This window comes from Ambystoma mexicanum, chromosome 6p (assembly GCF_040938575.1).
Source record: "Ambystoma mexicanum isolate Mex_15411 chromosome 6p, UKY_AmexF1_1, whole genome shotgun sequence".
In the NCBI taxonomy this organism is placed as follows: domain Eukaryota; kingdom Metazoa; phylum Chordata; class Amphibia; order Caudata; family Ambystomatidae; genus Ambystoma; species Ambystoma mexicanum.
In genome coordinates, this window is record NC_090935.1 from 1,203,104,667 (window position 1) to 1,203,129,551 (window position 24,885).

General features: G+C 49.3%; 1 protein-coding gene across 4 annotated transcripts in view; it reads left to right on the forward strand.

The window, feature by feature from the left end:
* Positions 1–24,885, forward strand: part of AGTPBP1 (ATP/GTP binding carboxypeptidase 1) — a 2,604,148-nt gene that overhangs the window by 588,398 nt on the left and 1,990,865 nt on the right. For all 4 annotated transcript variants that reach the window (XM_069625853.1, XM_069625856.1, XM_069625854.1 and 1 more), the window contains one exon: positions 10,638–10,701. In XM_069625853.1, the coding sequence (XP_069481954.1) occupies positions 10,638–10,701 (64 nt within the window). The remainder of the gene's footprint in view (positions 1–10,637; positions 10,702–24,885) is intronic.

Consider the following 24,885-nt stretch of genomic DNA (forward strand, 5'->3'; position numbering starts at 1 on the left):
CATTGCCCCACAAAACACAGCTCTCAGGCTGAGTGGGAGGAATTCAGAAAAAAGATGCTAAGCGTCTTCGAGAAAGTGGCCTCGACCCCCTTGAAGTCAGCTGAGGGTGATACCCCGGGTGAAAAGCCCAAAAAATCTAAACGCCGTGAGTCGAAGCACCCGGCGAAAGAGTCAACCCGAAAGCGCCATGAGCCATCGGGAAGTAAAGCATCTTCGACGCCATCGTCGAAAGCCCCTTCGAAGCATAGATCGGCTCCATCATCGAAGGGTTCTTTGACGCATCCGCCGATGCTGATAAAAGAAAAAACCACGGCTACTCCACAGCCAACGGTTAGGCTAAGAGCCTCCGACACAACGCCGAGAGCGTCGTCGACATCCTCGAGCAGGGTTCCAATCCTTTCGAGTTCTTCGGGGACTCTTCCAGTTTTCTCGACGCCTTTGACAGCGCCTTCGAGGATTTTTACATCGGTGTCGACATCGACCTTTTCAAGGCCAGTGATGGCTCCTTCTGCTTTAGAAATGAGTTTTGTCGCTTTTCACTCATAACACCCCCCTTTAACCTCAATTTATGAGGAAAGGGAAGACTCAGATCAAGAAAGGCCTTTTGGCCTGCAGAGGACCACATCACCTGAACCAGAGACTTTTGACCCTGAGGAAAGAAGGTTGAAAGACCTTCAGGATGTATTAAAGGAAGCAAGTGGTTTAGACACTTCCCCCTGAAGTGGAATTTGTCAAATTAGACACAGGGGAACTTGCTGAAACCCCTTATAGAACCCTAATGTCAAGAATCATAGAATTCATGGGTTGGTCTGCACCTTCACCTGTTTTTCAGCAGGATGACCTCACTGACATTTTGGATAAAGGTCCACAGGAGGATCCTGTGGTTCCATTTCACTCTGCCTTACAGAGAAAGATTTTAACTAACTGGGAAACTCCTGAAGTTATCCCTGCGGTTAACAAGAAGTTGTCAGCGAAATATAGGGTATCTGCTTCTGACCCTGAATACCTATCCACACATCCTACTCCAGAGAGTCTGGTGGTCCAGGCTGCAACTTCATCAGGCAGTACATCTGCATACCCCACTGCTCCACAGGATAGGGATGATAAAAAATATGATGCCATGGCTAAGAAAGTCTTCTCGGCCTGTAGCATGGCTTTAAAATCTATTAATGTGACTTGTACGCTCGCTAGGTTCAGCCACACTCTTTGGGAGTGTGCTTCATCAGCGGCTGACTGCCTCCAGGAAGGAGAAGAAAGGGACGCATTTTTAAATATCATCAGAGATGGTAAAGATGCAATGTGTGAGTCCCTTCAAACTGGCATTGATTCTGCTGACAGTATCAGCAGGGCCATGGCAGCAAGTACCACAATCCGCAGGCATGCGTGGTTGAGAAAGTCCAGCTTTGCTTCTGACGTACAGGCCAGACTTTTAAATATGCCCTTTGACGGCTCTTCCCTGTTTGGTAAAAAGGCGGATGACAGTTTGGAAAAACTGCAAACATCTAAAGCAGCAGCTAAGTCACTAGGAGCTGCAATCCGCCAAACCAATTTTCGTCCCTCAGGATCCTCTTGGAGAGGAAGGTCCTTTCGCTATTATTCCTCATATGGAAGAGGCAGAGGACGGCCGGCTCAAAGAGGCCAAGGAAAATGTACCCGTGGTGGACGGGGTAGAGGAAAGAAAGCCGCATCAGCAGGAGCCGCTTTACCTTCGGCAACTGCATCAGCCGCTCCCAAACCATTCTGAGGTCTCCCATCACAAGACACCTGTAGGGGGCAGGTTAACTCACCATCTGACGGAATGGCAGGCTATTACGTCAGATGCTTGGGCATTGGAGACAGTTGCCCAAGGTTACTGCCTGCCTTTTCTACGCATCCCTCAGAGCCATCCACCGGGGAACAGCTCTCTGAAAGTGCCGGATCCGCTCCTCTTGCAGGAAATTGTAGCCCTGCTAGAGAAAGGTGCCATAGAACCGGTACCTGTAACGGACAGGAACAAGGGCTGGTGCTCCCCCCTACTTTCTCATACCAAAGAAAGACGGAGGACTGAGACCCATCCTGGACTTACGAGAATTGAACAAGTTCCTCAGGAAGGACAAGTTCAAGATGGTAACTCTCACTCAGATCCTTCAGGCCCTCCAGCTTCAGGACTGGTTGGTATCTCTGGACCTTCAGGATGCTTATTTCCATGTGCCAATCCATCCCAAGCACAGGAAGTACCTGAGGTTCGCAATTGGCAACTCTCATTATCAATTTCGAGTTCTGCCATTTGGGATGACCTCCGCCCCGTGGGTCTTCACCAAGCTAATGTCGGTTGTGGCTGCAAGTCTAAGGACGGAAGGGATTCACGTCTACCCCTACCTGGACGACTGGTTGATCAGAGCAGTTTCTTCGGAACAAGCTCGGATCCAACTAGATTATGTCTGCCACTTCCTTCACAAGCTGGGCTTCTCCCTAAATTTAAAGAAGTCACAGATGATACCATCACAGAGACTCCAGTTCATTGGAGCAGTCTTGGACACGTCCCTGGGAAAAGCCTCGCCACCAGAGGTGAGGGCTCAAGATATTCTGCAGATGGTCACCAGGTTTCAAAATGCCCAACGTCTCCCAGCCTACGACTTTTTGAGGTTGCTAGGCCTCATGGCATCCTGCATATCCCTTGTGCCAGAGGCTCGCCTGAGAATGAGATCCCTTCAGTGAGCACTGAGTACTCAGTGGTCACAATTCTCATGGAGGATGACAGACCTCCTCCGGATTCCGGACAAGGTAGCCCATGACATTCAATGGTGGGCCTATCCAGAGAACATCTTGAAAGGAGAACTGTTTTGGCAACCATGGCCGGAGATAACAATAGTCACAGACGCCTCACTCACGGGGTGGGGAGCCCATGCCAACGACTTGACCATCAGCGGTCGTTGGTCTCCATCGGAGTCCAGACTACACATCAACCTGTTGGAGCTGAGAGCTATCAGACTGGCACTGAAGGCTTTTCTGCCGTCTGTACAGGGGAGAAACGTCCTGATAATGACGGACAATACAGTGGCCATGCACTACCTCAACAAAAGAGGAGGCGTAGGGTCACTGCCACTGTGCAGAGAGGCGATGCAGCTCTGGTTTTGGGCAATTCAGGAAGGAATCTCTCTATCGGCAATTCACCTAGCCGGAGAGGAGAACTTGACAGCGGACGCTCTGAGCAGGCAGAACACAGCCTCCCACGAGTGGGAGATAGCTCAGGAAGTCCTTCAAGAGATCTTTGCCCTTTGGGGAACCCCTCAAGTGGATCTGTTCGCCACCAGTATCAACAGGAAGTGCGACAGATTTTGCTCAAGGGAATTTCCCCCGAGAGGAGCTCTAAGAGACGCGTTCGAAGTGGACTGGGAGTTCCCACTTCTGTATGCGTTTCCTCCGGTCCCGGTCATTCCTCAAATGATCAGGAGGTTGAGAAGGTTTCGGAAGACCATGATCCTAATTGCCCTGGATTGGGCCAGGAGAACGTGGTACCCGGACCTTCTGTACATGTCCATCCACCCTCCAATTCGTCTACCGTACAGAGAGGATCTTCTCTCGCAGAAGGGAGGTAAAGTTCTCCATCCAGCCATAAAGACCCTCAACCTTCACGCTTGGTATCTGAAAGGTTGAGGTACAAGGATTTGGACCTTCCAGATGACGTCATGGAGGTGTTGCTTTCGGCCAGAAGGCCAGCAACTAAAACTCTATACCGCTGCCGTTGGAATAAATTTTGCAGCTGGTGCAGAGAAAAGAATATCGAACCCTTTTCATGTGGTACACCTGCGGTGTTATCCTTCTTACTTTATTTGGCAAATTCAGGCCTTCAAGTTGGCACTATTAAGGGCTATCTTGCAGCGCTATCGATCTTTAAGCGCACTGCAGAGGAGCCTTCATATTTCAAAATTCCATTGGTAATACAATACCTGAAAGGTCTAACTAATGTTTACCCTCCAAGACCATTCCAAGTTCCCTTATGGGACTTAAATCTAGTTTTAAACTTCCTAAAGGGTGCTCCATTTGAACCACTCCACTCTTGTTCATTGAAGTTTCTCACCCTCAAAACTGTTTTATTGGTAGCATTAACATCTGCTAGAAGGGTTAGCGAGATACAAGCCCTATCTTGTAAACCTCCTCATACAATTTTTCACATGGACAAAGTCGTTCTACAGGTGAAGCCTAACTTCCTCCCAAAGGTAGTTTCTGAATTTCACATTACTCAGAAGATTACTTTACCTTCATTCTATCCTCCTCCCCATCTGGGGAAAGAGGAAGAGAGACTACACAGGCTGGACCCTAAGCGAGCCTTGAGTTTTTATATCAGTAGACTTGCTAAAATTAGACAAGCAGACCAACTCTTTGTAGGTTACGCAGGACATAAGTTGGGATTACCAATAACCAAACGACCCATCTCCAGATGGATTATTTTAGCCATTCTGGAATGCTACAAACTGGCAGGGAAAGAGCCCCCTCAAAATCTAAGGGCTCATTCGACCAGGGGTATCGCAGCCTCCTCAGCTCTTCAAAGAGGGGTACCAATTCCAGACATATGTGCAGCTGCCACATGGTCGTCCGCACATACCTTTACCAAATTTTATAGCCTGGATTCCTCCTCTAGTCAAGAGACTAGATTTGGTAAAGCTGTGTTACACTCTGTTCATTCTTAAAGAGTAATATGGCATCTCTTACTCCCGCCTCCAATCACATACCACTGCTATGGGAGTCTATCATAGATAAGGAATACGTCGGAGGACACAATCCCTTCGAAGAACAAGTAACTCCTTACCTGGTAACGTTCTTTCGATGGGATGTTCCTCCGATGTATTCCTTATCGCCCCTCCCATCCATCCCCGCAGTAACATTTCCCTTGTGGTTGCAGCTTATGCTCCTTCAAGGGTAGTAACCATTCATGCAATAACTACCTTACTCTACAAAACGGAACTGAGCAACGGACGATGCGCGTGGCCATTTATAGCATGATGACGTCGGCGTCGATACGGTGGCTATCGAGGAACACCTACTCGACGGACGTCGACGCACAGCGCCCTCTACTGGGGAAAAAAATGTTCCGAGGCCAGCAAGCTGGAGATACAAATATCATAGATAAGGAATACGTCGGAGGAACATCCCATCGAAAGAACCTTACCAGGTAAGGAGTAACTTGTTCGTTTCCATGATGGCCCTTGTGTTTTGCAAATTGTCCCTTTTTATGCTTGTCCCCCTGATATTGCATGTCAAACAGTTGGCGGATGGGCGCCCATGTGACTCCAGAGGGGCTATCCCGAGGTTGTACCAACTTGCGTGCCTGAGTGGAAGAAAGCTGCAGTACAGAAGCTGTGTTTTTATCTAAAAATGCTTTGCCGTGTGCAACTGGTGACAGGGCTGCTAGTATTCTCAATTGAATCCCCAGAACGCTGCTCAGGGATGGCATATGCCCGAAACTCAGACCTATGGGCGTCAAACATTGAGGGCCTGGACAGGCAGGGATCACAACGCTGCTCATCTCCATCCCCATGCTCCACCTCTGCTCGCCTCTGTCGTAGCCTCACTTCGAGCTCCGGCAGCCGGCACACCAAAGAGAACTGCTACCAGACCCAGAGCTGGACATCCCTCACTTTGCGGCCTCCACACCTCGAGGGCGGCTATCCAGAGAACAGCAGTAATTCTTTTATGTCTGAGGTTTTGCTTTGTTTTTATTTAGTTGATACCATGGCTTTCAAGAAGTTAGCTTATAAGTTCAGTTTTGACAATGCAAGAAGCCTAGATCTAGCATGAACTTGGTATCAACCTTGCAATGGAAATTAAGTGAAATTGGATGGCCTGTAGCGCTGCATTGAGGAGCCTTCATCCCTTTTATGCCTGGTTATGGCCTCCAGGCAGTGCCATTGGATAGGTTGGAGGCTTGGGGAACCAAGGGAAGCACTTCCTGTTTCTAGCATTACAGCGGGAGCCATGCTTCATTTGTTCCATTCGGGGAGAGGGGAGGTAGCATCTGTCACTGCTTTGGGGGCCCACCTACCATGTCACTGCAACACAGATCACAGTGACTCCAGCCCACCCTGCCACTCACCTCAAGCACACGGATGGTCCCAGCAACTGGTGTCAGTGGCGCCACGTTCCTTGCCACCCTCAGCATCAAGATAATACAAGCCTCCTTGTTCAGCCCTCCTTAGCTTGGCTCCCTCGCCACCTCCTCAGCCGTGCAGCAAGGGCATCGACCTCTTGTCCAGCATCGCTATCGGACGCCCAATGGAGGATGTCACTCCTCCGCCACCCACTGGACCTTTCACCTGCTGGGTCTTTCCCACTGCTTATTCCATTGATTAGGAGGGAGAAACCCCTCTGGATCAGTGCCTGGTGGTCCCACGAGCCCTCACCTCCACATATTATTGCCTCAGGTAGGGGGAGAAAGAACCATTAACACCCTTCCATGTACGGTGCTCACCGGCAGAGTGACTTGATGCCTCCCCTGCTTGGCTATGCCCCTTTAGGTTCTTTTTAAGTTTAGAACGAACAGGGGCCCGTCCTATTCGCACTGGTAACTTTTTCCAGAGGCAAGGTGCAAAGAAATAAAAAGGCATGTTCCTGTTTTTTCCTTCTTGCAGTTCTTTGTTTCCAACATGTTAATGTTTGGGCTGCTGGTGGTACACTGACCTCCAGAGATGGTGGTTTTCTCTGCCAAGCAGAGTGGTGTTTTGTGCTGCAGGCTGTCTTGAACATGATGGGTACCTGAAGGGGTAGCGTGTGTAGCTCATTGAGGATGGTGTGATGTGGTTGAATTTCCTTAATCCTGTGATGAGTTCTGCTGCATGCTGGACAGCTTTCAGAGGGGCAGAGGATTGTATCTAGAACTGGTGCACATAGGGCATTGCCACCGTCCAAGTGGGAGATGACCAGGACTTGGACAACTGTTCTGAAACATGGGGTAGGGATCTAAGTCTTGACTTTGTGGATGAGTTGAAGCTGGTAATATACTGCTTGGATCTTCTTGGTGATGTGTGTTTTGAATAAGAAGAGGTCACAGTCAAAATTCAAGTTATAATACTTGCACTCGGCTAGAGTTGAGGTGTTAACCCGGTGAGCTATTACTGTCAGTCAGTCAGTTGTGTACATGGGCATGCTTCATTGAATTTCCTAGGAGAATGCATTCGATCTCATTGGGTTGAGCTTCTGGTAGGTGATTGACATGCATGCTTGAATGGAGAGCAGACAGTGCTGGGAAAGGAGGAAGCCTTGTAGAACTTTACAGGTTACTGGTGGTGCTCAGAGCTATTAGCACCCAACTGAAGGGGTGGCCTTTGTTGGAGAGGTAGGAGGAAAAGAGCTGCAGTACTGTTCCACTGACTACGCCTGTACTGTGGACAGGATGTTGAGGAGGGCTTGATGGTCAACTGTTTATTAGGCTGCAGAGAGGTCATGTAGGATGAGTAGAGCCCAGGATGAGTAGTGTGTCGACAATTTGGATGGTGGTGGTCTCTGTGCTACATTGTTGTCGTAAACAGGTTGGTAGACTGATAGAGGTTGTGCTGAGTGATAATTATGTTAAATGTTAAAGATATTTGTACCATGCACTGTCACCAACACAGTTGATCCCCAGGCACTCTGGCGGATCTGCAAAGGAGAAGGTGGAATGGGTTAGTAGGGTCAAGAGGGTGTAGGATAGTGAGAGGAATGCTGTTCTGTTGGCAGCTTCAACTCGGTATACACCGTGTGCTGAGCTTTTGGTGCGAGTATCGGATCGATGTCAGTCCTCATGTGCTGTTGGTGCGGTTTATGTGTTGTAGCAGTGTGGTGAAGCGCTTGCGGTGCGAGAGATGTTTGTGTTAGTGTCTGAGCAAGATAAGTATGTAGAACGTTTTTAGCTATTTTGGTTAGTGGGTTATATGCTTTGCAGCTAATCACAATATGACTGAATGCCTGGGTTTCGGGAATCTTGCCTGGTGCGAAAACGGCTAGACTTGAGAGTCCTGTATAATGGGGGAGATGCCCACGCCCAACCGAGCAATTGAGTATAGTACCTCACTTCGCTGGATTTGAGAAACAGTTGAATAATACATTACAGTCCTAAAACACAGCTACATCGAGAGTCCCACAATGGGAGAGAGAGGCCCACGCCTGACAGAATTTGTTGAGGAAAGGTTTGCCAAGGATGGGATTTTGCATGATGGGGAGATAGTTGGCCAGGTTATCTGGGTTCAGTGAGGTTTTTCAGCAGATGGCGGTATGTCCCATTTTCCGGCCATCTGGGAAGGCACCTTCTGTGAGAGATCATTTCACGATTCTGAGAAGTGGTGTGAGTGCTTCACCTGTGATGACCTTTAGAACGCAGGGGGGGAGAATGTCATCTTTGTAGGTGATGAGTATGAGGGCCGCAAGAGTGTTGGTTGGGTCTTCTAGAGTAATTGTCCCGAATTTGGTCTTCTTGGTAAACTGCGACTGGTATGAGAGGTACGTCTTTAGTGTGCCATCAGTTGCCTTATCCGGCGTGTCTTGTCTTTGAAGATGTTGATGTTGTTGCATTTGTCAGTGGTTGCGGTATTGCAGGGTCTGGCAGAGTGTTGATGCTGTTCTTCATGACTTGTTTGACTGCTCTGCTCTTGTTGGATGTTTCCATAAATGTTGTTGAGTAGTAGTTTGCGTTGGCTGTGGTGACGAGTGTCCTGCAGTGCTGACTGGTGGCCTCTCAGGGTGATGAGTTCTAGTTGGGAATTTCTCCAGCACATTTCTTTTCTGCGTATGGCATGCTTGCATTTGATGAGTACCAAGGTCCAGAGGGTTTATATTTGTTGAGTCGAACTTTCAATGGTGCATAGTTGTTTCTCGATTAAGGTTTGGCTGTGTGTACCGAGTGTACTGAGTTGGGCATTGACTTTCTCTGAGGGGTCAGCAGTAGCCCAAGTTGATGAGGTTTCTTTCCACTCCATGGGGAAGTTCTTGAACCTTGAGCCCCTGTAATCATTTCCAGCGCAAGCTTGCTACTGTTCACTGTTACTGTGACTGAGTCGAGGCAGAGACACACAGCACCCCCTCATGGCTTTGGAAGGTTTCTAGGCCAGTCTACAACTAGTCTTTAACAATTTACTGCATCTCTCCTGCTCCATCCTCCTTGGGCCCTCACCCTCTTGTGAGGCAAAAAACCTGGGTATCATCTTTGACTCCTCTCTCCTTCTCACCTCACATTGCTGACCTAGTCAAGAAATCTCACTTTCAGCTTCACCTCGTCAGAGGCATTCTCACTTTCCTCACCTTCCCCCAGAAACTCAATGTCTCCAGAGCTCTGGTTCTCTCTAGGCTTGACTACTGCAATAGCCTCTTCCTTAATCTGCCGCTTTCCTCCCTCCCCCCTCTTCAACTAATCCAGAATAGGACGGCAACACTTATCCTTGGCCTCAAGTCCAGGAACCGCATCTCTCCAGCTCTAAAATCTCTCCACTGGCTCCCGGTGGCTGCAACAATCAAATTCAAGACCCTATGCATGATCCATAAGGCTTTCTGGGGCCTAGGACCACATTCGATCCAACTCTCTCTCCCTAAATACCTCACTGCTCGATTTCTTCAGTCTTCTGGCTCTAACTCTCTGAAAGTCGGGCGCTTCTCTAAGCAGAGAGTGGGGGGTAGATCTCTTTCCTCGGCAGGAGCCTCCCTCTGGAATGGCCTTCCTGCCCCTCTCCTTCTTGACCCAGATCTCCTTAAATTCCGGAACTTCTCAAGACATTCCTTTTCTCCTCCTGCTTCTTCTTCCCCCTCCCCCTCTCATGCTAGTTCCACCTGTATGTCTGGTGGCCTGTATCGCTCATGAGTCTTACTGGGGCAAGCCCTCTTTTAACCAGTCTCCCCTTTACCAGCACTCGGACATCCTTCCCCGACTAGCCCACTGAGTTTGGTCCATCTCCCCTCCCTCTCCCCGACCTCGCACACTCCCCTTGCCTGAGCACTTGCCCTCCTGGGCCTCCCTCATCACTTGCCCAACCCTGTGGCCCACTCCCCCCGCACTTCTCCCTCTTCCCCTCTCCCTGCACTACCTTTTACTGCACTTGCATAATCTGAATGTCATAAGGACTGTTACTGTTATTTCTCCCATTTAGCCCCCCTTGTCTTGTGGCACCTGGAAACACTTGTTTGATGCATAGGCACCTTACAAATGCTCAAAAAAATAAATAAATACAAATCTGTGGGGGAAATAATGTATCCACCCAACAGAACATTACCAATGGTAGGTAACTTGTTCATTCAACACATTTCATTTCTTTATATCCATCTTCATGCAAACTGTTGTATTTAAAATACATGGCGTACACTGCTGTGGAGTTCAGGCTCCCTGAGGCAGGAGAGCAGGATGTACCCTTCTGATATAAATTGGGAAGGTATGTTGCACTGCAAAGGCATTGTTTATTCGTCCAATGCCAGTTTTGTAATACTTGCCAATGATGTGAATATCTGAGCACATTATAGAAATATCTGGTAAGTGGCAAAAGCCTACACAATGCCAATGTAAATGTTGCTCTGTCAATACTTGTTTGTGATTTCAACAAAGAAAGTTGATGGTTGATGTTAACACAAAAATGCACATTGTGAAAAGGACATAAAATTAATGTTATGGACACATGGAACAATGGTATTCCCTTTTCTTGCAGAATACAAAAGACTTTCAGACTACACTGAATATCCTGAATATTCTCATTGAGTTGATGTCAATAGGTAAGCTTAAGAAACTGGAGCTCATTTTCCTTTTATAACCTTTTGTCTTTGGTTCCCAATTTAATTAATGTATATTATATAGGCTCCTCTTTTGATAAATAAAAGACAAATAATGACTGGTAGTATTGTTCAGACATTTTTTCCAGGACGTTGAACATAGACCACTGTGCCACACATAAATTTAAAGCAAGGTAATGGAAAGTGGCATGGTCTTCATCTTAAAATGTCCCTCACTTAACCATTATTTTTTCCCTTTTACAAACTCCTTTAGCAATGGTTGTCATTTTTACAGGTCTGCCATATTATGATTTGTACATGTGAGGGACCATCCATAAGTTTCAGTGGTACTGACAGGTAGTGTGTTATTGTCTGAACATTGTCACTTGCATGTTCAATGTTTGGTTATGTTGTATGCTAGGGATCGGATGACTGTGTCTTTTGTTTTCAGAACACAGTTGTTACGTTTCCTGAATGACAGGTGCATAGCTGTAGTGATGGCAGTGCTTCGTTCCTTGGTAAACTGACAAATGTCTGGAAGAATTTATGTCCGACGCTAGAAAATTGGATGCTTGTCATTAAACAGGATGTCACGTGCATGCATGTGTATTTAGAGATCATTTGATCATGTTGTGTTTATATCGTTTTGTGCCTAGATCTGCTTTTTTTGCACAGTGCTCATGTGTTCCCAACTCTTGATTACTTGTGCCACTTTGACAGGACCACCAATTGACAAAATGCCATAGCATTTGAAAATAGTGGAGACAGAGGATGCACAAAACATCCTCTGACCCTGTATCCGAACAACCCCTGCATTTTTTCACCCCTTCATTTTTCAGTGTTCATTTACAGTGAAACGGAGATCTTCAGTCTAAAAACTGCGCATTTTGTTTTTTGTGCATGAAAGTTGATTTAGGTCTTTGCTGTTCTTTGGCAGCTCAGAGTAGTTTGTCTGTGGCTGAAGCAATGTGCTCCTACGTCCCATCCCTTTTTTCTTCATTCTCATGAGATATAGTCCCTGGAAAGGGAATGGGACCAGTGCATATGGCCCAGCAGCTTGACATTCGGATTATGTGCTGGGGCACTTTGGTGGGTAACCTCTACTCTTTTGTGGATTGCTGATCTTTGAGTGGTAGCTGGCCCTAAAACCTTATAATGATGCAGAAGCAAGGCTCAGACACAATGGTGGCATATTTTTGGATGTAGACTTTTATTAATTAAGAGGGTTGGAAAATGCCCCTCTATCCCGAATGCTAAAAGGGGATTTGAGGGGATTGGGTCCTCCGACGTATTCCATATCTATGACAGTAATCACCTCAGCTGTGCTGCTTCTGAAAATCTTTCGGCGTCCTGCGTCGATACGCCGTCCTTGAGGACCTCCTCCAACGGCACCAGATGTTATAAGTAGGACTCATGACGCCCGTAGCCTCAGTTCTGTTTTTTCCGCGAACATGTTCGCTTCGGAGATCTCGGCGCGCCTCGACTCTTTGGAGTTTCTGTTCTTTCGGTTCTTCGAACCTGTTCGTTTGTGAAGTATTGTCGGGATGTCTTCCTCTTCTTCCACCCCGCGTCCGGGCTTCAAGAAGTGTGGGGACTGCGGGTCCAAGATGTCGGTGACGGACTCGCACGACGCCTGCCTCTGGTGCCTCGGGGAGTACCACGACACGGATGATTGTGTCGACTGCCAGTCGCTTACATCCAAGGCCTTGCGGGAACGTAAGAAGAAGCTGTCGGTCGGTAAGGTGTCCAAGCCTCGGAAGGCGAGGTCCACTGGGCTTTCGACGGACGATTCGAGGGGCGACTCTCCGCATCGTAGTCTTAAGTCTAGGGGGTCTCGGTCCCGGAGTGGGTCCCGCCACTCCTCTGCCTCTTCGAGGCATTCCCGGAAGCGCCGTCATCGGTCGCCTTCCCCGTCCTCGTCCGAGGACTCCGCCCGTCGGCGGGTTTCTTATCCCACCAAGCGTTCCTCTCCGGAGGAATGGGCTTCCTTCGGGAAGAATAAGTTGGCGATTCTTGAATCCACAGGGCTCCGGTCCTTCCGCGCCTCAGAGAGGGGTCGGTCGTGACCATACTGGAGACACTACTCGTACGCCTTCGGGCTCGGGTGGTCGGCACGATTCACGCGAGAGGTCCCGCTCGGACAAGGGGAATCGTCATGCCCATTCCAGGTCCCGGTACTCGACGCGCTCGAGTCGAGCCCGTGTGCACCTGTGAAGTCTTTGAAGAAGACATCGACGCCGGTGGCAAAGAGGTCGTCGACGGACTCTCTCGAGGCTCCGCCTCTCAGGAAGTCGTCGATGCCATCGGCGCCCAGGCTGTCAAAGGACACGCTCGGGGCTCCACCCTCGAGGCCTGTGTCGAAGCCGTTGATGTTGTCGGTGCCGCGCTCGACGCCGATTCAGTCGACGCTGTTTCACTCGACGCCCTCGACGCTGTGGTGTCGGAGGTACCCCGTGGCACGGGGGAACCCCCTAGAAAGCCTCTGGCCAAGGCAAAACATGTCTTTCTCCCGTGTTCTTTGCCCCCTTTCCAGCCTATGGAGTATATTTGCGAGGTGGAAGAGAATTCTGAAGATGGGTTGGTTCCGGGCACGGTGCCAGATGAGATTCTTTCTGGTCATAGCCAGATTGAGGACTTGCGTCAGTCACTGCATGACGCCAGTGGTCTGGACACCTCTCCGGAGGTGGAGTTCTATAGGCCTGAGCCTGGCACCCATGCCCAGTCATCGTACCGGCGCCTTATGTCGAGGGTCACGGACTACTTGGGGTGGTCGGCGCCCCCAGTTGATTTTGTGCAGAATGACCTGACGGATATCCTTGACCAAGGTCCACCCACTGACCCGGTACTGCCATTCCATATGGCTCTGCAAAGAAGGGTGGCAGCGGCTTGGACTGCTCCGGAGAGTCTCCCAGCAGTGGGCAAGTCTTTGCCGCGAAGATACCACCCAGCCAGTAGTGACCCCTGCTACTTGACCACGCACCCCACTCCGGAGAGTTTGGTGGTGCAGGCGGCTACAGCCCCAGCAAAGCAGGCGTCGTATCCTACCATCCCTCCTGATAGGGACGACAAGCGTTTTGATGGCTGGGCGAAGAAAGTATTTTCTTCAGGGGGGTATGGCTCTTCAGGCGGCCAACTCCGTATGTGCCTTGTCACGTTTCACACACACACTGTGGAACTGTATTTCATTAGCGGGTGAACATGTTCCCGAAGGGGATGAACGGGATGGTTTTCTTTCTATTATTCAGGATGGCAAGGATGCCATGTGTGAGTCCGTTCAGTCGGGTTTGGACATGGCAGACTGCGTCAGCTGGTCCATGGCGGCGAGCACAGTGATACGCAGGTTTGTGTGGTTGAGGAAGTCTGGGTTTCGTCCTGATGTGCAAGCCAGGTTCCTCAACATGCCCTTTGATGGTAAACATATTTTTGGCAGCAAGGTTGACGAGAGCCTTGAGAGGTTGCAGACCTCCAAAGCTGCAGCAAAGTCGTTGGGCGCTGCAGTCCGTCAACCTCCGCCTTTTTGCCCTAGTTGATTGCAGTGGAGGGGAGGTTCCTTTCGTTATTACTCATCCTTTAGTAAAGCGAGAGGAGCTGCAACTCAAAGGGGCACCCGTAGGAGTGCCAGAGGTGGAAAACAAGGTACTCGAGGTGCCAAGGCCGCGCGAGCAGTTGCCTCTTTGCCCTCAGGCAACGCCACAGCTGTTTCTGGTCAGTCATGAGGCCCATGCTTCGCCGGTTGGGGGAAGGGTGGCGCAGCATCTTGTAGAATGGCGTGCCATTACTTCAGATGTGTGGGTTCTGGAGATCATAACCCACGGCTACTGTGTTCCTTTCCGGCAGAGGGCTCACGACAATTCACCAGGGAATCTCTCTTTGAAGAGTCCGGATCTGCTCCTTGCGCAGGAAATTCAATCCCTGCTCGTGAAAGGTGCCATAGAACTGGTGCCTGTAGCTGAGAGCAACAAGGGATGGTATTCCCCTTATTTTTTGATTTCGAAGAAAGACGGGGGATTGAGACCCATCATGGACTTGCGCGGTTTGAACAAACTCCTCAGGAAGGACAAGTTCAAGATGGTTACTCTCTCTCAAGTCCTCCAGGCCCTTCAACTTCAGGACTGGTTGGTGTCTCTCGACCTCAAGGACACTTATTTTCATGTGCCGATCCATCCCAAGCACACGAAGTACCTGAGGTTCGCGGTTGGCGACTCGCATTTTCAGTTTCGGGTCCTGCCGTTCGGATTGACCTCCGCCCTGAGGGTTTTCACCAAGCTCATGGTGGTGGTGGCAGCGTATCTCAGGAAAGGGGGGATTCACGTCTACCCCTACCTGGACGATTGGTTGATCGGGGCACTCTCTCCCGAGCAAGTCCTCGATCATCTGTCCGTCACCTGCCGCTCCCTTCACAGGCTGGGCTTCTCCCTCAACTTAAAGAAGTCCCACTTGACGCAAACTCAGCGGCTCCAGTACATCGGAGCAGTGCTCGACACGTCCCTGGGGCAGTGTTTTCCTCCCCAGGTGAGGGCTCATCACATTCAGCAGATGGTGCACAAGTTCCGACATGCCCAGTGTCTCCCTGCGTTCAGGTTCTTGAGATTGCTCGGCCTCATGGCATCCTGCATTCTTCTGGTGCCAGAGGCGAGGTTGCGGATGAGATCTTTGCAATGGGCACTCAAGCTCCAGTGGTCTCAGTCCTCCGGCAGGATGTCGGACCCTGTTCAGGTGCCGTCCTCGGTTGCCCAGGACCTTCTGTGGTGGGCCGTCAAAGGCAATCTGATGAAGGGGGCTCTTTTTTGGCTACCCTGGCCGGAGGTGACGACCGTGACGGACGCATCCCTCACGGGATGGGGAGCTCATGCCAACAAGTTGACAGTCAGCGGTCGTTGGTCTCCGTCGGAGTCCAGACTCCATATCAATCTGTTGGAGCTGAGGGCCGTCAGGCTTGCCCTGAAGGCTTTTCTGCCGACTGTGCGAGGAAAGAATGTCCTGATGCTGACAGACAACACAGTGGCCATGCACTACGTCAACAAAAAGGGGGGGGCAGAGTCACTTCCTCTGTGCAGGGAGGCGATGCAGCTCGGGTTCTGGGCCATCCAGCAGGAAATTTCGATCTCGGCAGTTCATCTGGCCGGAGACGAAAACGAGACAGCGGATGCTCTGAGCAGGCAGAGCACGATCTCTCACGAGTGGGAGCTGGCTGAGGAGATTCTCCTGGAGATCTTCTCCCTTTGGGGGACCCCTCAAGTGGATCTCTTCGCCTCCAGTGTCAACCGGAAGTGCGAAAGGTTCTCCAAGAGGAGCCTTAGGAGACACGTTCGTGGTGGAGTGGTCATTCCCACTGCTGTACGCGTTTCCACCAGTCCCCGTCATCCTGCAAGTGCTGCAGAGGTTACGGAGGTTCGGTTCCCGGATGATCCTCATTGCTCCAGCATGGGCCCGGAGGACGTGGTACCCGGACCTTCTCGACTTGTCCATCTACCCTCCACGTCGTCTTCCCTACCGAGATGATCTGCTCTCACAGGAGGGGGGGGTCAGGTTCTCCATCCAGAGGTCAGATCCCTCAACCTTCACGCTTGGCTTCTGAAAGGTTGAGGTATAAAGATTAGAACTTCCCTAAAGACGTGATGGAGGTGTTGCTTTTGGCCAGACGGCCGGCAACAAAGTCCCTGTACCGTTGCCGTTGGAGGAAGTTCTGCGACTGGTGCATGTGACATTCCTGTCGTTCTGTCTTTTTTGCTTTCTTTGGCCTACAAGGGCCTACAAGTGGGTACCATTAAAGGTTACCTGGCGGCGCTGTCTTTATTTAAGCGTGTTCTTATTTTAAAATCCCTTTGATTTCTGTGTTTCTGTAAGGGCTCACTAATGTGTTCCCACCGTCACCTTTCCAGTTGCCCGTTTGGGATCTGAACCTTGTTCTCAAGTTTCTAATGGGTGCTCCCTTTGAGCCTTTGCATTCTTGTCCTTTGAGACTGTTAACACTTAAAATTGTGTTTTTAATTGCGGTCACTTCCACTCGCAGACTGAGTGAGTTACAGGCACTTTCAGTTAAGCCACTCTTCACTGTGTTTCATAAGGACAGGGTTGTCCTTAGAGTTAGTCCTTCCTTTCTTCCGAAGGTGGTGTCGGAATTTCATTTAAGCCAGAAGGTTATTCTTCCGGCATTTTATCCTGCTCCACATCCTGGTAAGGAAGAGGAGAGGCTCCATAGGCTGGATCCTAGGAGAGCTTTAAGCTTCTACATTTCACGCATTTCCTGGGTCATCGTGGACGATCAACTCTTTATTGGTTACGCTGGAAGGCGTTTGGGACAAGCTGTTACTAAACAGACTTTGTCTCGATGGATCATCTTGGCAATTGCCGAATGTTACCGCTTGGCGGGTAAGGACCCTCCGGTAGGCATACGCGCCCATTCTACCAGGGGTATGGCTGCCTCTACTGCTCTGCATAGGGGTGTTGTCATTCTTAACATCTGTGATGCAGCCACCTGGGCTTCGGTCCATACTTTTGTACGTCACTACTCCCTCGATTATATCCGGGGGCAGGATCTGACCTTTGGCAAGGCGGTCCTTTTCTCTGCAATTTTATTGGGCATTCTAAAATTGTATATTCTAAATTCTTTTCCCTCCTCCTTACATTGGTACTGCTTGGGAGTCTGTCATAGATATGGAATACGTCGGAGGACCCAATCCCCTCGAAGAACAAGTTACTCTCTTACCTGATAACGTTCTTTCGATTTGATGGTCCGAGGACGTATTCCATATCGCTCCATCCCTGCCTACCCCGCTACAGAATTTCTTATCCGATTGCAGCTTACGTTTCCGCAAGGCTTTCTGTGGTCATACTGGCAGAAGATTGGTGCCACACGTTCTGGGGGAAAAAACTACAACTGAGGCTATGGGCGTCGTGCGTCCTACTTATAACATCTGGTGACGTCGGCCGTCGTAGGAGGTCCTCGAGTACGGCGTATCAACGTCATCGACGCAGGACGCAGACGCCGAAAGATTTTCGGGAAGCAGCACAGCTGTGGTGATTACATGTCATAGATATGTAATACGTCGTCGGACCATCCCATCGAAAGAACATTACCAGGTAAGAGAGTAACTTGTTCTTCTGCTGCATGGGGTCTTCAAACCAGGGATAAAATCAATTTGACAATCATATGGTCGATGAGGGGGTAGCATGTTAGCCTGTTCTTCTTCAAATACTTCTTGAAAATCCCTGTACTCCGATGGAAGAGTTCCTATTAATCCCAAGGTGGATTCTTCTCTTGAAATCACTTGAACTTCCTTTTCCAAGGGTCCATCTTGAATATAGCATGAATGTCTGCAATCTTCTATAAATACTAAGGTCTTGGCAAGCCAATCAATCTGTGGATTATGTTTCTCTAACCATGGGATTCCTAAAATCACTTTAAATTGTGGAGCACTAATTAGGCCAAACAAGATCTTTTCTCAATGTCCCTCCTGGCAAAGCAAGGTGCAAACTTCAGTACACTTCATCACTGGTCCAGATATCAGTTGAGTCCCATCTACTGCGGTGACATTTTCTATCACAGCTTTTTGGTGCATACCAATACCCATCTTGCCTGCTAGCTCGTAATCCATGTAGGTCCCTATCGCACCACTGTCCAAATATACTTCTAGAGCATATGTCTGGGAAGGTTGAAGTTCACTGTTTAAGACAACTGGAACAAAATGAAAGATCTGAATTTCCTTCTTCAGGCTCGACAAGTCGACCTCTACACTTGTCGGTCGTTGGAGTTTTGCCTCTGCTTATTTTTTTTTATATTTCTATTTGCCCGGTCGTCTGCTCCCACTGGTTTCAATGGTGGTTTCACTGGACAATTTCACAAGTGGTGACCTGCTGATCCACAATAGAGGCATAGATTCTGCTGTCTTCTTTAGTCTCTTTCTACCTTAGAAATGGGACCCCAAACACCTCCTAAATGCATTTGTTCAGAGTGACTTTCAGTCGCCTGACGAGTTCCACAATCTTTTGAACAAACATAGAAAGACCTAGGTTCCGATATGGCGCTATCAGAGCGCCTGTTCTGCGGTCTGTGATCTAACTGTATAGTTAAGTTTATAAATTCAGCACAAACTGTAGGAGGGTTCACTAATTGTGCTAATATGTCTTTGAGTTCCCCTCGTAATCCTCGATAAAAGAGGGTGGTTCTCTTCTCCTCAGGCCAACTAGTTTCTGCTAGTAATCAATTAAAGGAAGCTATGTAAGCCAACAGTTCCTGGTTACCTTGACGTAGAGAGAGCAGCTCATTATCCAAAGCCTGCCCCTGGGCAGGATGGGCATAGAGTTTCTCTAATTCCTGCCGAAAACCTGGGAAATTCCTCAACAAGGGGTCATCTTGATCGACTAAGGGCATAGACCAGTCAACAGCATGTCCCCCCAGATATGATAACACAAATACCACCTTGGCCTAATCTGAAGGGAAAACCACGGGTCTACACAGGAAGTGTAAATCACATTGGTTCATAAAAACTGCAAAGCGCTGTGGATCCCCCGTAAACCTCTCGGGGGCTGCTAATGGAAAGCCCCCGGTCAAAATTACCTGTAAACGCGGTTTGGGAATGGAAATGGGACCCTGTGAAACCCCACTAGGGAGTGGTGCTTGTCCAGCCTGGCATTGTAGTAATTGGCGACCAAATTCATTGGTGCGTTCTGTTAACCACCAGCTCTCTACTGGGAGAATTGGTTTCAGACCTAACTGCATGGATTTCTGCTCTTAGTTCTCCTAAAATCTGGGATAAATTATCAATTCCTGTGTCCTCCATTACGCTCAGGTGGAGTATTTTTAAGTATGGCTTTGTGTTCTGTAACGCTTACCTGGACTCCCCGGGAGTGTAATGCCTTCTCAGCCTGTGAACCTGTACTTGGGCACTTTTTGGATTTATTTTCTGCGAAAATGATAATGTTAATGTTAAAGGATATTTGTACCGCACACTATCACCACTGCAGTGGTCCCCTGGCGCTCTGGCAGCTCTGAAAAAGGGAGGGGGGGGATGAGTTAGTGGGAGTAAGCTGGAAAAGTGCAAGAGAGCAGTGATGTGCTGTTGGCAGCCTCACCCTGTGGGTCCGTTGGCTGGGCTTGGGGTGTTTTTCAGTCGGCAGTCGCCGTGTTCTGTTGTGCAAGTCTGTGTGGTTTGTTTTGTTGTTGCATTGTAGTGAAGTTTGTGCAGATTGCTGTGGTTTAGGCTTGTGGTTGTGTTTGGTTAGAGTTTGAGAGGTGTATGCAGAGGGATGAAATTGTTAGTGGATTGGTTAGTTGGCATACTGTCTTTTCAATTATGTCTAGGTGTGATGCTTGCTAACATTCACTATTTCATCTGGGTGCAGCACTTGCTAATTTTCAATATTCTGTCTAGATTGGACGCAGACTAGTGATCATGATTTCATCCAAGTGTGGTCCATGCTAACATTCACAATCCTGTCTAGATGTGACACAAGCTAAAGTTAAGAATTCCATCTAGGTGTGGCGCATGCTAACATTAACAATCCTGTCTAGATGTGACGCAAGATAAAATAAGAATTCCATCTAAGTGTGGTACATGCTAACAAATGCAGTTTCATCTAAGTATGGCGCATGCTAACAATCACAATTCTATCTGGATGCGGCACGGGCTAATGTTCTCAATTCTATTTTTGGATACATGCTAATATTCAAGTTCCATCTATGTGTGGCATGTGCTAACATTCATAATCCAATCTAGATGTGAGGCAAGCCAAAGCTAAGAGTTCTAGCTGGATGCGGTGCATGCCAACAAGCACTTTTCTATCGAGTTCAATCAAGTGTGGTGTATGCTAGTCTTCCTAATTCCGTCTAAGTAGGCAGGTGCCGACTATTGCAAATCTATCTAGATGCGGCGCAGGCTAGCATCCACAGTTCCCTCCAGGCGTGACACTTGTTAACATTGACTAATGTGTTAGGAAGCAGTGCAAGGCAACATTTCAAATACTGTCATGGATAACATCCGGCTGGTGGACCATATCTTTCTAAGTATGCATGGGCTAAGTCTATGGCAGTCTAAGTTATGGGAAGGTAAGGTAGAGTGGCGGGGGCTTTCTGGTGTAGAGTAATTGCTGTACACCCCACCCATGCCACACTTCTTTGGAGCCGCCTCTGTTGGAGTTGTTCTTTTCCTCGGGGTCCGTAGCCATAGGGGCTGCCGGGCAGAGGGCTGCCCTAGGAGTGTCTGTTAAGGCGTAGATGGAGCACTAATCAGGGGACAATGGGCGGGGAAGGAGGAGGGAGAAGACAAACATGTAAGGCAGCGGGGCCTGAGGGGCTGCACACGGGCCTGGGGCCTGGGGGCTGTGGGATTTGGCCAGAAAGTTAGATTTTGGGCCTGCTGGGCTTCAGGGGCGCGACACTCACCTGGTAAGATGTTAGATACCAGTGATGGTTCCGAGGGGAGACAGATGGGTCAGAGTGCGCCCGCTCACCTGTTGCCAAGCTGGAAAATGGCACAGGGAGCGGGCATGCAGCAACATCCACCCCAAACCCATGTAGAAGGAGCTGGCCAATCAGGGCCAGGGGGAGGCACAGGGAGGCGGGACTAGGGGGAAGGGAAGCTCTGGTGCTGCTTGGAAGCCCGCGAGGGCTCTGGCAAGACTGCCGCCGCCATGATGGTTCCGAGGGGGGCCAGGGGATCAGAGTGCGCCCGCTCACCTGTTGCCAAGCTGGAAAATGGCACAGGGAGCGGGCGTGCAGCAACATCCACCCCAAACCCATGGAGAAGGAGCTGGCCAATCAGGGTCAGGGGGAGGCACAGGGAGGCGGGACTAGGGGAAGGGAAGCTCCGGTGCTGCTTGGAAGCCCGCGAGGGCTCTGCCAAGACTGCCACCTCCATGATGGTTCCGAGGGGGGCCAGGGCGTCAGAGTGGGATTACACTGTGCATGTGCACAGGTCTTACCTACAGGAAGCCTGACTGAAGGGACACAGCGCTCATTCCTTTCTTGGGAGATCTCGGGTGGATGCAGAAAAGGAGCCTGGCGAGTAGAATGTGGGTTACACTGCACATGTGCACAGAAGGTCTCACCTGCAGGAAGCCTAGCCTGAAGGGACACAGCGCTCATTCCTTTCTTGGGAGATCTCGGGTGGATGCAGAAAAGGAGCCTGGCTAGTAGAATGTGGGTTACACTGCGCATGTGCACAGAAGTTCTTACCTGCAGGAAGCCCGGCCTGAAGGGACATAGTGCTCATTTCTTTCTCTGGAGCTCTCGGGTGGATGCAGAAAAGGAGCCTGGCTAGTAGAATGTGGGTTACACTGCGCATGTGCACAGAAGGTCTCACCTGCAGGAAGCCTGGCCTGAAGGGACACAGCGCTCATTCCTTTCTCGCGAGGATTCAGAAAAGGAGCCTGACTAGTAGAATGTGGGTTACACTGCGCATGTGCACAGAAGTTCATACCTGCAGTGAGCCTGGCCTGAAGGAACACAGTGCTCATTCCTTTCTCAAGAGATCACGGGTGGATGCAGAAAAGGAGCCTGGCTAGTAGAATGTAGTAGCTAGTAGAACAAGCTAGTAGCTAGTAGAACAAGAACAATAGAATGGCTATAACATCTGTTTACTGAGAAGGTGCTGCCTAAATAATATATACTTTGGTAATTTTCCCCTCTTACTTGTGTTTATTATGTGTGGAGCTCGCCATCCTGGTTTCTACAGGGGGCGCGTTGAAATGGAATACAATGGAGTCTTGGAATGCTGATGATTAAATAGTTGTTCGCCTTGAAATGCCTATACCTTTCCTGAAAATGTCTTTGGGTAAGTATCTTGGTAAAAACGCTGTATTCTTTATATCTTGTAATTATCCCTAAATTGGAGAGATCGCTCTTCCTAACAATTAACATTTCTTTGTCAGATTCCAGTTTTCGGAAAAGTTTATGGATACAAAAGACTACAAAGTTACTTAGGCTGAGGAACGTACGTTCAACTATGCGGAATAACTGCAGTCTTCAGGAAAAACGCAGAACAAACTCTGCTGAGAGAAACTTGCAATACTTCAGGTACGTAAGCTTATTTAACTTTCTTTTGTATTTTTCTATTCCGTTCTTTGGTTAATTAAATACCTCTTTTTTTTATCTGTAGAATTGCGGTAAGCTGAGGAAAATCCTTTCGGATGATGCGGAGGCAGCGGAAAAAACTTCTGACTGAAGATGCTGTGGCTATGAGAGGAACTTCTGACAGGAGCCGCTGCGGTAATAAACGACCACTGCTGACTGAAGATACTGCTTCTAAGAAAACTACGGTCCGGTAAGTTTTTTCTATAAACTGAGATTCTATTGTCTTTTTTTTGTAAAACTAATGTTTAATATTTCTCTCCTTTTGACAGGTTCTGTGAGGAGAAAGCGTCGGTAGCGTTACCCGCTGTCATCGAAGAAGTCGAGAAGCGAGCAGCACTTCAGCGGAGGCAGGGCTTAAGTAGCTCCCTCTGCAATATCAATGGAACGTGCTGTCAGATATGAATTGGATCTTGCAGAAGCCATGTTTGGAGTATAAGGTTAATGTTAACACTATGAGAGTCTATGGAAACTGATGTTGGGAGTGGTGCAAATGCCATGTATACCAATCTAACACCCACTTTAGACCCACTGACTGAGGTAATGTTCCTGGCTTATCTGGGATGCCTGAATATGCACTGTGCTCATTGGGTGGGATCATGACACTGACATGCACCGACACAAGGGTCAGGCAGAGTCAGGCAAATAGCCAAAATCACACACACCTGATGGCCTTCTACTTTCCCAACGGGGATAAAAGGTGGAGCAAGAAAGCACCGTACGAGCAAGGTAGACCGCACGACGAGACAGCTACCCGGGACTGGGAGTTCAAGAGGAGGAGAAAGATGGCGAATGTCGAGAGGCTGACCAGGAGAGACACGACCTTGCCCTTTTTGACGCAGACCCGCAAAACCTCTGCAGAGTGACTCGTAAGAATGAGGACAATAGCCCAGGTGTGCTGCAACAGATGTCAACGGTACACAGAGCGTGTCGACCCTGATATGCAGGAGTGAGGGAGACTCCCACTTTAGTGGTACCGGCTTTCTCTCCAGTTACGAGGAGAGCCAATCGATTCATCACAGCCGGTGAGTCGAGGGGGAGAGCCGATAAGAGCCGGGCTGTGGTGAATGAATGTCGCAAAGTGTCCACTTGAACCAAGTTCAATGAATTGTAAAAGTGTTAAAGGGGAGACCAGCTGCAGATGGAACTGGCGCCACATGGGTGCTAACTCGAGAGACTCTGGTCAATCCTGGTCTGGCTGAAACTACAGATACTAGAAGGCCGTTGTCATGATGCATACCCCCGGGCATCCAGACCACGTCCATCAGCCCCGGGAGCAGGCATCATGTTGCTTTGAGAAAACCCAGCAACCCCTGCTAGGGGCTGCCTGGGTTCAGTCCTGGCGCCTATGGCGCCAGGCTCATATGGGACATCAGTCCTGGTGCCATAGGCGCCAGGCTCATAGGTGCACACTTACCTGATGCAGACCATGCTGCAAGAAGATCCAAGCCCATGTGAGGCTTGGAAGGGACTACTTTACCTTAGGGACTATTTTGTTACTCGGGTGTGGTCGGGGAGGAATACCTACCTGGGACTACTTTTGGAGGCTATTTAAACCATGCCCGAAGAGCAGCACACGCTTCGCGTTATTCTGCATACAGCAGCGTAACGTTCACCGTGCCAGCAGCAGCATCCAGCCTTCTGCCACGCCGGCCTCGAACCTGGAGCACCAGAAAGAAGGAAAGAAGCAAATGTTAGAACAAGAGTATTACCTGATTTCTTACCTGATCCGGGATTCATCGCATCTTCAAGCCATTGGAAAGACTTTGTTTTAAACGCGTCGCATCGCCAGCAGCAGCGCCGCGCCATACTCACCATTCCACGCAACATCTCTTTGATCTGGCGCTGTCTCCATCTTTACATCTCCGAATTCCGGCGCCTAAGGGGGACAAGAAACAACAAGGTGAGCAGAGAGAACCGACAGGGACAATCTCTTTAGCCGACATATGCTTACCTGATTTTACTGCCAGAGGTATTATTCATCAGCACGCCACATCTTCTTATGCCGCACCTGTAAGAAAAGGAGAAAGCAGCAAGTTTAACCATTGGCATTATTTACCGGACAGTGTCGGGTAACACACACTTTCACCGGAGCGCTTTCAGCGGTCAATCTTCTT